Raw genomic sequence first — 14,758 nt, forward strand, 5'->3', positions numbered from 1 at the left:
CTGATTCAGGAGGAGCCACCTCTTTCCAGCTAAAGATCTCCACGTTGGTACGCGGTACCACGTCTGCAGAGGCGGAGAGGGGAAAGAGGGGAGCAGACCAAAACAACCCGACAGAAGGCCAAAGAAGAGAAGTTGCGACCGACCGATCCGTGGGAGCAGTGCTGCAACAGTTGGAACGAAACTCTCAGGCAGAGGTGGGACAAAAAAACATAGGCAGCCCCCACCCCTCCTCTCAACTTCCTGCCTTCTACAAACAGCTCATATTCTCCTAAACACGAGAAGAATGCAAAAGACTGGACAAACACATCAACTGGATTAAATAAATAAAGACGCATGACTTTTTGAAGGCCGTTTGCGCCAAGCGCCAAAAAACAAGATTTCTTCCCGGATTCAGTTGGTCGCAGGTTATGTTCTGACAAATTCAGTTCAAGTTGTTTCAAGACTTCTGCCAACTTCGACACCTTTTTGAGAGTGAAGGGATGAAGCTGAAGCTGACGGTCCGCCTGCTGCTGCCGCTGGCGGTGGCGGCGTTGGCGGTGAGGGCGCACGGAGCCGCAGAGCTACAAATCAATCCGGAGGTGAGGGATGCGTTCCTGTGGCCAATGAAGCCTGCAGACTTGTTCTTGAGAGGAAATTGTATATTTCACCGTTTGTCGTATAGATGTGATTGAACTAGAGGTGTTAACTAAAAAGAAAACGAAACTGGTAAATTGTTGAAAAATACAAATATTTGGCGTTTAGATCATGAAAGCTTTTATTGTGAAGTTTATTATGAATCTAACACTAATATCAAAAAGGCTTTATTGAACAGATCTGCTCCTAATTACATCCTGGTTTTGTGGTTTCAGTTAGGATTCTGCCTCCTGACAAATAGTTTGCGTTAAAGCGCATGAGGGGCGGAAAGAAAGGGCTTTAACCCGGGGTTGAAGGAAAAAACCCATAATGATGATAGCGCTCGTAAAAACACAGAAATGCTGAGATGGCAGGGAGCTGGAGAGCAACAGAAGAAGAAAAACCAAGAAAGAAAGAATTACAAGGCAGTGACGAAATGCATTTGATTGTTCTGCGGTCGTGGCAGAGACTGGGGCAAGCTTTAATGGATGAAAGGGGTGAGAGATAAAAGCAGTTCAGGGGGATGAGGAGATAACTGTTGACATCTGTTGAGCTGTAAATGGGGAGGAGGTGAACTTTAGAAGCAACCAAATGCGCTCATCTCTTCCAAAAGCGCACAAGACTGAGCTGTTTTTATCTTTCAACTCATTTGACAAAATTTGTTGGATTTGATTCTTCTGGATCTCCCCAAGACTAAAAACATGAAGTTCTGACTCAATGCAAGGATGCGACTTTTGATGCTGCACACCTGCTTCCTCCGGGTTCCTTATAAGTACGTGTGTGTGCGTCTTCGTGTTGGAGACGCAAAGAACACATTCTGTTGTGTATTATTGGCGCCACAAGGTTCTCTGATCCCTGCGTCCTGCCTGCGTAAAGCTGTAGGCAGCTGGACCAGTGGGAAAAAAATGGAGTTGAATTACTCTATTGACCCACATTCGAAGAATTCAACGCACAAGCATTTAGATGTAAACTGAGAAACCCACAACTTCATCATAGCTCCTTGTCCTCTCAAAAAAGTTATTTTTTTATATAAAAACTGGATTCTGCTGATTTAAAAAAAAAACTACAATGGAGCTTAAAATGACAAAAAACAACTTCTTTTATTATATTTAAATGAAGAAACAACATTTTTTATTTAAACGTTTTTGCTTTGTTAGTAATAATGTAATTTTGCATAACATGTTGGTTTCTCAGATGAGATTGGCCATGTTGGTCAATCATACCTGGTAAAAAAAATTAGTTGCTTTCTAATTATATAGAAAAAAATTGTACAAGTTAATAAAAGAGGAAATGGGATTTTCCATCTCAGCATAAGTGAACATGAAAAAAGGAGAAATGCAACATATTTAGAATAGATTTTCTTTGTGTTACTTTAGAAAACACATCTTTTACTCAACCCATCTGTTCAGATTCTGTTTAGTTTAAAGGAAATCAGGTCAGTGGGTGTATGTCCATCAGCGGGTGCTAAATTACACCGAAATCAAAGGCTGTGGTCTATGACACAAACAGGAAGTGTAGGACAAAATGTATATCCTTCTCTGACGTGTCAGCGTCCACCTGTGGCCACAGTCTGCCCCAGGGCAGCTGTGGCTACAACCGTAGCTTACCATAACCAAGTATGAATGAGGAGTGAATGAATAATGGACACAATGTAAGCGCTTTGGGTGTCTTGAAAAGCGCAGATAAATCCAATCCATTATTATTAAAACTATCTCTGCAAATAAAAAAACAGGCTGAGGTCATTCTCTACAGCAGATGATAGATGACCATGAAGTGATGAATCAGGGAGGACTGTGAGGAAAAAAGGAGGACATTGTTGTCGTTTCTGAGAACGATAAGCCTAAGGGGTGGAAGCCATTTGTGCTGAAAAGAACAGAATGTTGAATACATGATACCATCATGTCCAAACTAAAAAAAAACAAAAAACTTACAAGTTCACTCTTGCACCACTGTGTAGATTTTTTGTCATTGGACTAAAAGGAAATGAGGAAGGAAGTGTCTGGTGTTCATCCGTGGGTGGCATAAGAGCAACTTCCCAGAGGGAGGATGGAAGTGTTACAGAAAATAAGGCTCTACTTAAAGTCATTACCTTATTTCCTGTTCTTTCTTTCTTCTTTAACAAAATCCTGCCACCAAAATTTGCCTACAGCTTACTCATTGCTCATATTACGCTGGCAGAGAGTTCAGTTCCCCTCTTGTGTCACCTGGTTTTATTATTGCTGGCTGAAAATGAAGTTCTAACAGAGAGCAGCTGGGGTTTATGCACTTTACCTGCAAGATAGGTGCACAAATTGAGCAAATGGTATAAAAGTATAAAAGGATTTTACATTTTGTTAAAGAATTTGAGGAGAAAATACATGCTAACTTTACCAACTTCCTGTGCAGCATTAGTTGCAGTTCTGTTTGCTGTATGGCTCAGTTGGACTCCCATCGCAGTTTTTTTCCATTGGCTTTTAACAAATGGAACAACTGAGTCGCTACCCCTTCATCTCCTTTTCTCATCCCATGCAAAATTAGCGCTCTGCCTAGCGACAACCATGGTGACCACTGTTTGATTCTTGCAAATCTTCCATTAAACATAAACCTACAATCCTGCGTTTGAACTGGTTCCTGAATTTGGTTCCAAAAACTGTCCTCGCTGAATGGTTTAATGCCTCACTTTAAAGTAATTCTTCTCAAGGCATCAGCTGAGAGGGTTTTGTGCTGCAGGACACCAAAAAAGAAAAAGAAAAAAAGAAAGAAAAGTTCACACCTTAAAAGAACAGGAAAAATAAAAGATTTCTAACAGGAATCACGGTAAATCTATTGACTACCAAGGTGTGAATCCTAGTGGATCAACAATTATCAAAGGTCTCCACTGCAAAGTGAACTTGAATAACTTGCAGTAAAGAAAAAATATGAAAAGAAAAATTGGATTGGCAAGAAAAAAAGGTAGCAGAGCAAGAATGATTATTCTGACAAATATAAAAACAGCTGTCAGTTTCTCTATAGAAGTCTATGTGATTTTGGCTTCTTGGAGCCAGTGGACACTTTCTATTTTAAGGCGCGGGGGGAGGAATCATTCAATCCAGTTCTCGTATACAGTCATGGGGGACTATCCTGACTTTTCTTCTAAAGGCGGGTTAAAAAAAAGCCAAAGCGGCTGGAGCCAGCTCAGTTCCTCTTGATTGGCTTTTTACACTAGCATGGCAGTCTCAGTTCACTCCAATGTAAAAGCACCAGACTTCACAACAAAAACACTGTTATACCCTGGTTCCAACACATCTCTGTGACTAGATTTAACATCCATAACTGCAGGAGGTTTGATGTTTAATAAACTATTGTATTTAATCACATTTTCTACGATAAAAAGTGGCTTAAACAAAGTTTTGGCCTTTTGATTGACAGGTTTCATTCAAATCCCCGGCCCCACAACTGTCAAGCTTGTTTTATACTCAATAATTTTCAGTTTTCTGGGTTTGACGATTACTACAGTCCTTAAAAGCTGTCTTCAAATTGGCCCAATGCAAAATAATTGATCACACGACCAGATATTTTTGTTCATATTTATATATATAGTTGCTGTTAAAGAATCTCTGCTGTCATAACAGGAAAAGGTCACAAGAAAAGTGACTGTAAATATAAAAACGAACCAAAAATGCAGGAGATACAAACAAAGAAATCACTGAAAACTGAAATCACCAACCCAAAAAGTGGAACTATGGGTCCCTGCTGGAGTACGCGTCAGAGCTGTGTTAAATACCCCTACACATCAAACAACTATGACTCTGTCGATCCTTATCCCGCTGAGAATACTGACCGCTTCCTCTTCCTGCCGTAGCTTTACTTACGAGCCATTAGTGTGGTCAAAAATAGTAGTGTGTGATGCTCAATAAGACTTTGTCGAGTCAGCTAAGGGAACCATGTCCAAGATGTGGAACCCGTAAAGTAGAAACAAGAGCTCCCTGTCATTCAACAGCCCTCTTTTGACTGAGCTAAGGGCAAAAGTGGGATTCTGTGGGAAAGAAAACAGTGAATGTGTGAAGGAAAAGAATGAGGCTTACAATCTACTACAATGATGGTTTGAAAAGGCTCCACAATTAAATCCTTCTAGATAAGCGACACCTAAACCCATTTATCAGAACAAAGGATAATGCCAAAGATGTCGTCACATAATCTGGATTCATCCAAAATTCATTTCTCAGTCTTTATGCTTTTCTCTTTCCCGCTCATGTGGCAGACAGTGAGTCTTTCTGTGTCCGCTGGAGCTCCATGAGTCAGAACCAGAAAGAGCTCATTCAGGGATGAAGTCTAACCACATAAGCTCCATGTCTCTCTAAGACAGATGGACAGGGGGAGGTCAAGGGGCCATCAAGGGCCTGCAAGGCTGCCTTTATCTTTCTGCTAATCCTCCAGACCGGACGAGCATCCTTGGCACGCTCGCGGGGGTCTAAAACAGTGGAGCAGGGAAACAAAGACGGGAAAATAAGTGTTTTGCATTACGCAGTGTTAGCATTTGGGTTGGTCAGGGTGTGGCTCTTCATGAATGTGCACCCTGAAGATCCTGGGTTTTTATTGGGAAGCTGAGTAAACAAGAAGAGAAAGGATCGGAGGTAAAAACATGAAGGTGAGACGTCGATCGGTGAGCTCTCCGCCCGCTCTTTACTTCGTTTATTTCCCTATCACCTTTTTGGCACTGTCACTAGATGTCAAACTATGCAAAATAAATAACAGATTCAATTGATTTCTGTTTTGGTCAGATCATGTTATGCATGAGCAGACGCCACGCCCAAACAGGAAACAGTTCCGCTGAGCACAAAGTGTGTATAAACCACAATTTAAAAAAAGTGCTGGAACAGCTGACAAAATGACTCGAACAGCAGAATATCAAAGTGGTCTCGGGGTTTCACTGTCTTCACTGAAGCCTCAGTGTTATTTTTAAGCTGTAGTCTGAAAAATGAACAGGTTTAAGCAAAGCTGTGTGGGAGACGTGCGGCTGGCGGCCGTCCACAGTTCAAAGCTGCACTGCGGTGAAAAGGGTTTAAGGAGAAAGTCAGGTCAAGCTCCCATCAAGGCCAAAGGAGACTTCTAGATTTAAGTAAAAACATCTCTCTGTCTCAGTAGATTCAGTCAACAACACAGAACAAAAAAACACACAACTTTGGACACTAAGTCTTTGTTAAGACCTGAAGTCCTTGTTTATTTTATTGTCAGTTCAATCAGCAAAAGTCCTCATGGTCACTGGAGCGTCTTTGATGGTCTAACAGCAGTTGAGTTCAGTCATTAGATGGAAACATGCCAGATCTTACTCCTTCAGACTCCAAAACACCCAAACACAAAAATGGGTTCGACAAAAGCTTTCTTTGATTGTCAGGGCTGGAAGCAGCTGCAAAGAAAATATCCCAAACTTTAATTTTTTGGAGATGTTTGTACTGAAGTTAGTTGTGACACACCTGGGTGATGTTTGAAACTTGTTCTCTGCATGTGATCCATCCATTGATTGTATAAGAGAACTGGACTGAGCGACTCCTCCCTCCTGGCGTTCAAATAGGAAGACTCCAAGAAGTCAAAATCAAACAGACTTCTATAGAGAGATAAACAGCTGTTACTCAGTCTTTAAATGAATCAGAATAACCATTATTGCTCTAATACCTTTTTATTAACGTGTTCTTACTAATCCCAATCTTTCTTTGATGAAATTCCTTCTGTAGGGTAAGTTATTCACATTATAAACTGGCCAATCAGATGCCTCGATAAAAGCATGTGCTGCCCGCTCGCCCCCACCTTGAACGTTATATTGAGAGAGGCTACTTCACTTCTTCTTAAATAGTACACTATATAGTGCATTCACCATTTTGTAGGGCTGTCTGAATGTACAAATAAATAAATGGAGTACCCTAGAAACCTCCCAGAATTCTCTGCGATGCTGACTGTGGAGTTGAAATTATAACCTTCTGGTCTCAGGGCGGACACTCTACCACAATGCCAGTGAGTTGGTGACAGCTCCTTCACCTGACTATATCAACAAAACAAAGCTGAAAACACTGCTTCTTGTTCATTTTGAAATCATTAATCCACCTTTTTGCCTTGCTCTGCAGTCATGGCTTCAACAGTATGGCTACTTGCCTCCTGGAGATTTGAGGACCCACTCCCTCCGCTCCCCCCACTCCGTCTCATCTGCCATCGCCACCATGCAGAAGTTTTATGGTCTCACCGTTACCGGCACTTTCGATCAAAGTACCATTGAGTGAGCACCCTGACAATGAAAGTAAATATCTTGACGCAAATTGTTGCACGTACAAACCGCTGGGACATGTTTTTGTTTGGCAGGGCCATGAAGCGGCCGCGCTGTGGCGTGCCAGACAAGTTTGGGGCCGAGCTGAAAAGCAACCTGAGGAGGAGGAAGCGCTACGCCTACCAGGCTCTGAAGTGGCACAAAAAAGATGTTACTTTCTCGTAAGTCCACAAGGAGTGCACAATGGTTGAACTTTACGTTGATGCAGATGTAGAAGCTGAGTGGATCATTTTTCTTCTAGCATACAGAACTACACCCCAAAGGTGGGCGAGTACGAGACCCATGAGGCCATCCGGAGGGCCTTCAAAATTTGGGAGAAAGTCACACCACTACGTTTCCGGGAGATCCCCTACAGCTACATCCGGGATAAGGTGGAGAAGTTTGCTGACATCATGATCTTTTTTGCGGAGGGTTTCCACGGCGACAGCAGCCCGTTTGATGGTGAGGGGGGTTTCCTGGCACACGCCTATTTTCCCGGCGATGGGATTGGTGGAGACACCCATTTCGACGCAGCTGAGCCGTGGACGATTGGAAACAAAGATCTGTCGGGTGAGCTCCTGTTTTTTGAACTCTTTTGACTCTCTGAGAGCTTAGATGTTTAAAATTAGGAGTTTTGTTTTGCAAATGGAAGCGAAATCAGGTCCAGGTCCAGCCTTGTCTCTCCTATTCTAGGGTGCAAATTCCTGTATGGGTGTGTTTGAAAAATGTAGAGGTCACAGAAATGTACAAACTCCATCCTCCTGAAAGTTTGAGATAGTTTCATATTTTTTACTCGGCTCTTCTCAGAATGAGCTCCTAAAACCAGGGTTCTTCCATTTCAGGAAATGACGTCTTCCTTGTGGCGGTGCACGAACTTGGTCACGCGCTGGGTCTGGAGCACTCCAACGATCCCTCAGCCATCATGGCTCCTTTCTATCAGTGGATGGACACAGAGAACTTCCAACTCCCTGATGATGATCGCAGAGGCATACAGCAAATTTATGGTATGCTAAATGTAGGCTCACCAACAGTTATCCAAATATCTTGGTTTTGTTTGACTCTAGTATGTCTTAGGAGCTTAGAAACCATCAATTATTATTGGTATAAAATGAATTCTCATGTATTCAAATGATCTTTTCTACAAATCTTGAAGTATAGTTTTAACTCTTTATTGCCTGAGGGAAACTTTTAAGATTTAGAAGTTGGCTTAATATATTTTCAAAAATATAATATTCAATAATTGTTGTCTTGTCTAATCTAGTGTTTAATCAAAATGGGGTGGCCCCTGAGTTAAAAGACTTTGGTTGGATGGGTGATTTTCCTTAAAACTCTTACCTTTTAGAGAGCAAATTTTATTTTCTCACAAAATTAATTTCTATTTCAGAAACCTGACATTTGATCTTAAATTTTTGACGTTATCTTTTTCCATCCAAACTTTATTTAGATCCCAGATTTATGACAAAAAGTCTAAGCATTCTTTTGGTTAAAATTATTTATTACTTTAAATTTTCCTCAAAACTACTACTTATCTAAACTGACTCTTAACATTTTAAAGTTGTCATTTCATAAATACGACTTTACTTTTAATCTGTAAACTGTAGTAATTTAAAATTTCTTATATTTTCCGTCTTCAAAAATTTAACTTTTTTTCATGAATCGTTATATATGCAATACCTTATTAATGTTATTTAATGCATGATAAATTAACTATTAAATAAAGTGTTAAAAGCCACGTTTATTTATTACTTTGCATTATTAAGTGTAATTTTTGATGTATTAGTTAACAAATGTATATTATTCAAAATGTATCCATTTTTTGTCAGACCTTTACATTTAAATCTTGGTTATTCGGATTAATCTTAGTACTTTTTTAATTATAATCTAAAATTCTGAATTCTAGACAAGATTACAGAAAACAAAAAAAAACTTTCATAAATCAGGTCAATCAGTGACACAGGTCTTTGGGATTTACTTTCTATACTTTTTGTATAGAAAGTGTTATAGTGTTCTCTATGTAACCTTTGGCGAAGCTCCCTTTGACGTCCTAAAACATCAAATATGACCACCTTTACACAGGCTCCGGGTCAAACTTTCCACCTCCACCCGTAACACCGCAAACACCTGACCTCGACCCTCAGCCCACCTATTCACCTGACAAGCCTCGCTTTGGCCCCAACATATGCGATGGACACTTTGACACCATCGCCATCTTCAGAGGAGAAATGTTTGTGTTTAAGGTAAAGCTGGTGTTGGGCTCTGATTAAATGAGCACACCTGGATTTTTAATGTTTTTACATATTCCCCCTTGCAGGAGAATTGGTTCTGGCGAGTTCGGAACAACCACGTGTTGGACGGATACCCCATGCCTATTGGTCACTTTTGGAGGGGACTGCCCACTCATATCAATGCTGCTTTTGAAAGAGAAGATGGGAAATTTGTCTTTTTTAAAGGTAAATTCGACTTAAAAACTGCTATAGCTTGACCTTCTTTAGTAAAATGAAACATTCCAGACTTCTCACTTTATTTTTTTATCAGTATACTATTTTATATCACTACCTTTTTCACACAGGGGACAGATACTGGGTCTTCAGTGAATCTATTTTGGACTCTGGTTACCCCAAAAAGCTGTCAGAAATGGGCTCTGGACTTCCAGAAGATCGCATAGATGCTGCTCTCTATTATACCCTCAACGGACAGACATTTTTCTTCAGAGGGAACAAGTTAGTCATCAGTTTTCCTTGTGGTTGTTGCTTGTTGAAAAAAAAAACCCAAACTGTGCTGAGTTTTAAAAGGTTCCTGGGAAAATCCCACTGCTAGAAGATTGTATGTTAAAAATTCAGATGTGCACAAAATCCCAAACTACAAGTCAGTTAATGATGAAAAATACACTGTGGGGGAATTTTATGAGTATTTAACCTACTACAGCGGTTGTTACTGTTTAAAAAAGCCATAGTCAGTTGTTATAAAATGCAAACTCTTAGTTACCTCCTTTGAGTGCTGCTCCCATTATAGGTAGGCTTTGTTTGACGGCTAACTGTAAAAATTAGGGTGGAAATAAAAAATGATCAATAATCTCACTCTGATCTTGGTTTAAGGTGTCGCAGTTCTAAGTCTAAAAACCGAGTTTTAAGGTTAACAGTTGAAATAATTGTTCCATGGTAGCAGGAATTGGTTCTGCTCTCTGCTGTCACAGGTGTGTTTTCACCAATGAAAAATCCCTCTCACTTCCGTGTTGAAATATGTTTAAAACTAAAACACTAGGAGCCAAGTCAATTTACCGTCTCACCACTAGGAGGTTTGTCACAAAGGAAGCTCAGTCTGCATAGTTTTGTACCACGTAGGTGTACTATCTTAAATGATTTGACCTCACAATACAAATATTTGTCACCAGATATCAAATTTTTAATTTGTCTTCACTGAATTTCACTTGAGTGTTTAAAATTGAGCATTAGATTGACAGGCGGGGTTACAATTTGCAGCTCTTGCTTGTTTTTCCTGCCTATTTGCCCACTTACAGAAAATCCATGGTTGAGTAATGTCAGGTAGCAAGCTGGTCATATTGGTTTGCACTCGCACAAATTTGCCACAAAAAGGAGAAAATAAATTCCTGCTACTGGCTGTTAGATCTTAGAAGTAAAAATAGGAACAAAGATGATTTAAAAAATTGACAAAAAAATGACGAGTGGCAGGTAAATTTAGATTCATTTCAAGATCTAGTCATTGTTATCTGTTTTTTTCGTCAAGTGTCTTAACTTAAATCCAACATGCATTTTTAAACTTTATTAGCAAACTGTCCTTCTATATAACCTTGTTTTGGCCTTTTTTTTTTCTATTCTGCATAGCTTTACCTTTTGCTTATTCCTTCAGGTATTATCGTTTTAATGAGGGATCCAGAACTGTTCATGAGGAGTATCCCAAATCCATCAGTATGTGGCAGGGGGTACCTGAAAACATTAAGGCGGCCTTCATGAGCAAAGATCAGGGTAAAGTTTTCATCCTGTTATGTCAACAAATACTTTTATGTTTTTGTCTGATGCATTTTTTTCACTATTTACTTTTCTATCCTCTAGCTTATACTTATTTCTACAAAAACAATAAGTACTGGAAGTACAACAGCCAGATGATGCGGGTGGAGCCTGGATACCCCAAGTCAGCTCTTCGTGACTGGATGGGCTGCCCCAACGAAGACCCAAAGACAGATGGAGGAAGAGGAGGAAATGACAAGGACAAGACGAAGGAGAAGGACAGAGAGGACAGCGACAGAACTCGGGACAGAGACAGAGAAAGGGAGGAGTGGGATACGGAGACAGTGGCTGATGTGGATGTGACGATCATCGAGACCAGCTCAGGCAGCGGGGCAGCAGTCGTGGTCTTGCCGTTATTCCTGTTGGTGTGCGTGATTGCTACGTTAGCAGTCTTGCTGTTTTTCCGTCGATACGGCACGCCACGTCGACTCCTGTACTGCCAGAGATCCCTACTAGACAAGGTATAGACAGAAGTGAAGCGTCGGATGTAGGGGTGTAACGATTCCTTTTAACAACGATTCGATTCAGATCATTTGTGGTTGACGATAGTATTCATCGTCGATATCTGTTCATTTTGAGCGATCTGATTCACTGACCTAAAATCAATCAAGGACATCATTGCCAAAAATTCAACCAGTGTGACTCAGAGATACGTTTTCAAGATGCTTTGTATTTCTTGCAAGATAATGAAGTGTAAATTCAATATGTAAACAAGGATTAATGGCAAATCCATTCACATTTTAGTTTCATAAGATTCAACCCACTGCTGTTTTTACACATCAAATTAATACCAAGGGAACATTATTAGAACATTTTTGTACGGGCAAGTCTTTGCTAAATTCAAAGTGTTTCCACACATTGTACTGGACTTGTGTTGTCCGGTGTGATGCACATGGTCGTTTTTACGTTAAAGTAAACAAACCTGCCATGCATTAATCCAAATTGTATTTTTTAATATAAACTATTATTGAATTATTTCATTTTGAAACAATTTTATAATGGTCGATGCGAAAGATCAATCTGGTTGGATCGTAGGAATCTAAATCGATTCATCGATTAAGTCGACTAATCGTTACACCTCTAGTAGGAAGGGAAGAGAGAAGGACGTGAGAGAAACACCCCCATGAGGGAGCAGGAGACGAGGAAAAGACGAGGGAAGATGGATAAGTGATAATTCATTGCAAAACCTGTCATTAACTCTTTGTCAGCCACTCCTTGCGCTTTTTCCTCTCTCTTTTAGCCTCCTCTCCTGTGGTAACTGACGCCAGCTCCTTGCTGTTTGTTTTAGCCTTTTTCAATGTCTCTTTTTTTTTCTTTGTGAATTTCTGCTTCACATCTGAAACATTGCAGAGTCAGGCGGTTGTTGAACCCCCCCCTTTCGTCCTCACTAACTCAAACACTAACATGGCCACAAACACAAACTGCAGAGTCACAGTGTTTCCCAATCTTCCAGTAAAGCAGGAGCCAGTTTGGACCATAAATGGTGAAACAAGCACAACTTTACGAAGCCCGACATGCACTCCCATCAGTGTGGCGCAACAAACACAACTGTGTCTTTTCCTTTTTCACACTTTTTTGTTGTCATAAATGATGTTGTCATTAGTATTATGTCTGTTACTATTATTGTTGTTGTTGCAAATGTTTTTTTGTACAATGTCATTAAACGTCCTGCTGGGCAGAGACATATAAAAGTGGCCTTAATTTTATATTTGTGGGAACAGTGAACTGGGATAAGGGTTTCTTGAAACTTGATCATTTTTTTTTTTGTTTGTTTGTTTTTTAGTTCTGGACACCTTGATTCAATTTAAAGTGAAAATAAAACGGATGATCTTAAAAAGACTCTTTCTTTCATTTTCATTTTTAATCAGGGCCGTTCAACAATGACAATAATACTAAAAATGATGATAATAATGATAACCAGTTATTTTTTTTGTGCACGTTTCATGCTTTTCTTACAAGAATAAAGCAATTTCAAAAGGCTTTCTGTGCTCTGATTTTCCCTGCCATCTGGGCTTCCCCAACTTCCCTGGACCTCCAGGTTACTTGTTCCCCAACCGCACCACTCCGCACTACCGGGGATCAGGATCTGGCACGCTTCAAACTGGGTCGGAAAATGCAGACTGCGTCCAACGATTAAGTAGAAACAGGGACGAGGATAGTTGTACAAAGCCATTTCTGCACAGCAGGAAAAGAAATATAAGCTGTAAACCTTGAGCGTGTTCTTTGGTGTGACTGAACGTGTGAGAACTATAATTATAATCCAATATTCTTGTCGTTATAAATCAAAACGTGCGTTTGAGGTTTGACAAACTGTGAGTACAAAACCATAAATTCCTCCACTGGATTTTTTGTTTTGTTTTTTTATATATTTTGGGGCGCTTTAAAAGACCAAACAGCAAATGTATTCATCTCCTTTCCTCCTTCACAGCTGGCAGCCAGAAATGAGATTTGTTGTAAATAATTTCATTGGTGGGCGTCATCGCTTCTATGATGTGACATGATTAGACCAACGGTGCAGCATTCTGCTTTAAAATAAAAAAAAAGCCTCCAGTTTCAGGAAAAGGGCTTTGTCTTGTGTTTTTGAGAGTTGGAGCTGAGAGAAGAAGTCACAAGGTTTTTTAGAGGGGAGCAAAAGGAGGGTTTAGTCCCATTTGGAGGCCACAGATGGAGCAGAATTCCATTACTAACATCTGGAATTCCAACTGCATCATGTGAGCCAGACACACAGCAGGACGCGGCATTGAGAAAATGGGGGAGGGGAGTTTGTTTGGATCTTTTTTTCTTAATGTGTTGGAAACTTTTGGGGGGGGGAAATTGGAATTTTCTGTGGAGCTGAATCATTATCTCAGCCCTGCGGCCTGCAGACCTGCTGAGCATTTAGCTGCGGGTCACTGCCTTTTTGTTCTTCCCAGCTGACTCTGCAGAGCAAAGAAAAATGAGAAGCTTCAGCATTATTCCTCCCCACAGTCCTCTCTTTTCTCTTCTTGGTGTGTAACTGGAGAGGTTTTCCTTCACTGTCTGCAAAGTGTGTCACTTCTTTTTTTCCCCTAAAGCCAAACAAAAGACCGCAGCCCCCTGGACCCTCTCAGAGATCTTAAGACGCATATTTGTGCAATTTCTAATTACATTTGATTTAATTGTTTTTGTTGAAATAAGACACAATATAAGTAACATTCACGAAGTCTAAATGATTTGTTATCACTAATGAATACTAATTACGAATTTATTAAATTTGAATTGAACAAAATACACCATTATCCAGAAGTATGTATTTCTAACAGTTTTATTATTGTTTTTATTTAATATATAACGCTTTTGTTACTTTTGCAAAGCTTAAAGAAGCTCTTACTGATGATTTCTTAATCTTTGTCAATCATGATACTAATATTAACCCAAAAATTGTGGGGCAAAGGTTTTTTGCCATAGCTGGTGCTGCCTCCCCTTGCCCCCCTTGCTCCGCCCCTGCGATCATCCTAGTTTTTTCTTATTTTAAGCACACACGTCCAATATTTAGTAGCCTAGTCATTTACTAATAAGTCTTTCTATTTCAGGTAATTATTAACCATCAAGACAATTGAAATCCCCTTAAAGATACTGAGCAAATCTCAGAGTTTTGCAGTGTTTTGCCTTCAGTGCTGCTTTAACCCTCATTGACATGAATTCCATCATGAGTTACAAACATTCCTCATAGAAAGTTTTTCCAGCAATGACTTTAGCACATCCTTGATAAAGAAATTTCAAGCTCCACCACACACCGAGGACGTTTAATGTTCACATATTTTTGCTTATCACCTTCAAATGATTAGATTTTGAAATATTAGCTGTGGAGTTGTAATGGTAGAAATCACATAATTAAAAAAAGGAGAAA

The 14,758-nt window shown here is 40.0% G+C and overlaps 1 protein-coding gene across 1 annotated transcript; it reads left to right on the forward strand.

The window, feature by feature from the left end:
- Positions 1-103: 103 nt before the first annotated feature.
- On the forward strand, positions 104-12,870 carry mmp14b (matrix metallopeptidase 14b (membrane-inserted)). Its single transcript, NM_001104887.1, is given in 10 exon segments — positions 104-578; positions 6,690-6,838; positions 6,922-7,047; positions 7,128-7,435; positions 7,708-7,869; positions 8,942-9,102; positions 9,177-9,315; positions 9,435-9,585; positions 10,733-10,848; positions 10,936-12,870. Coding segments are annotated over 10 exon segments (1,833 nt in total). The 5' UTR covers positions 104-479; the 3' UTR covers positions 11,358-12,870.
- Positions 12,871-14,758: the final 1,888 nt, after the last annotated feature.

This window comes from Oryzias latipes, chromosome 17 (assembly GCF_053564925.1).
Source record: "Oryzias latipes strain Hd-rR chromosome 17, Olatipes_Hd-rR_3.1".
Lineage (NCBI taxonomy): Eukaryota > Metazoa > Chordata > Actinopteri > Beloniformes > Adrianichthyidae > Oryzias > Oryzias latipes.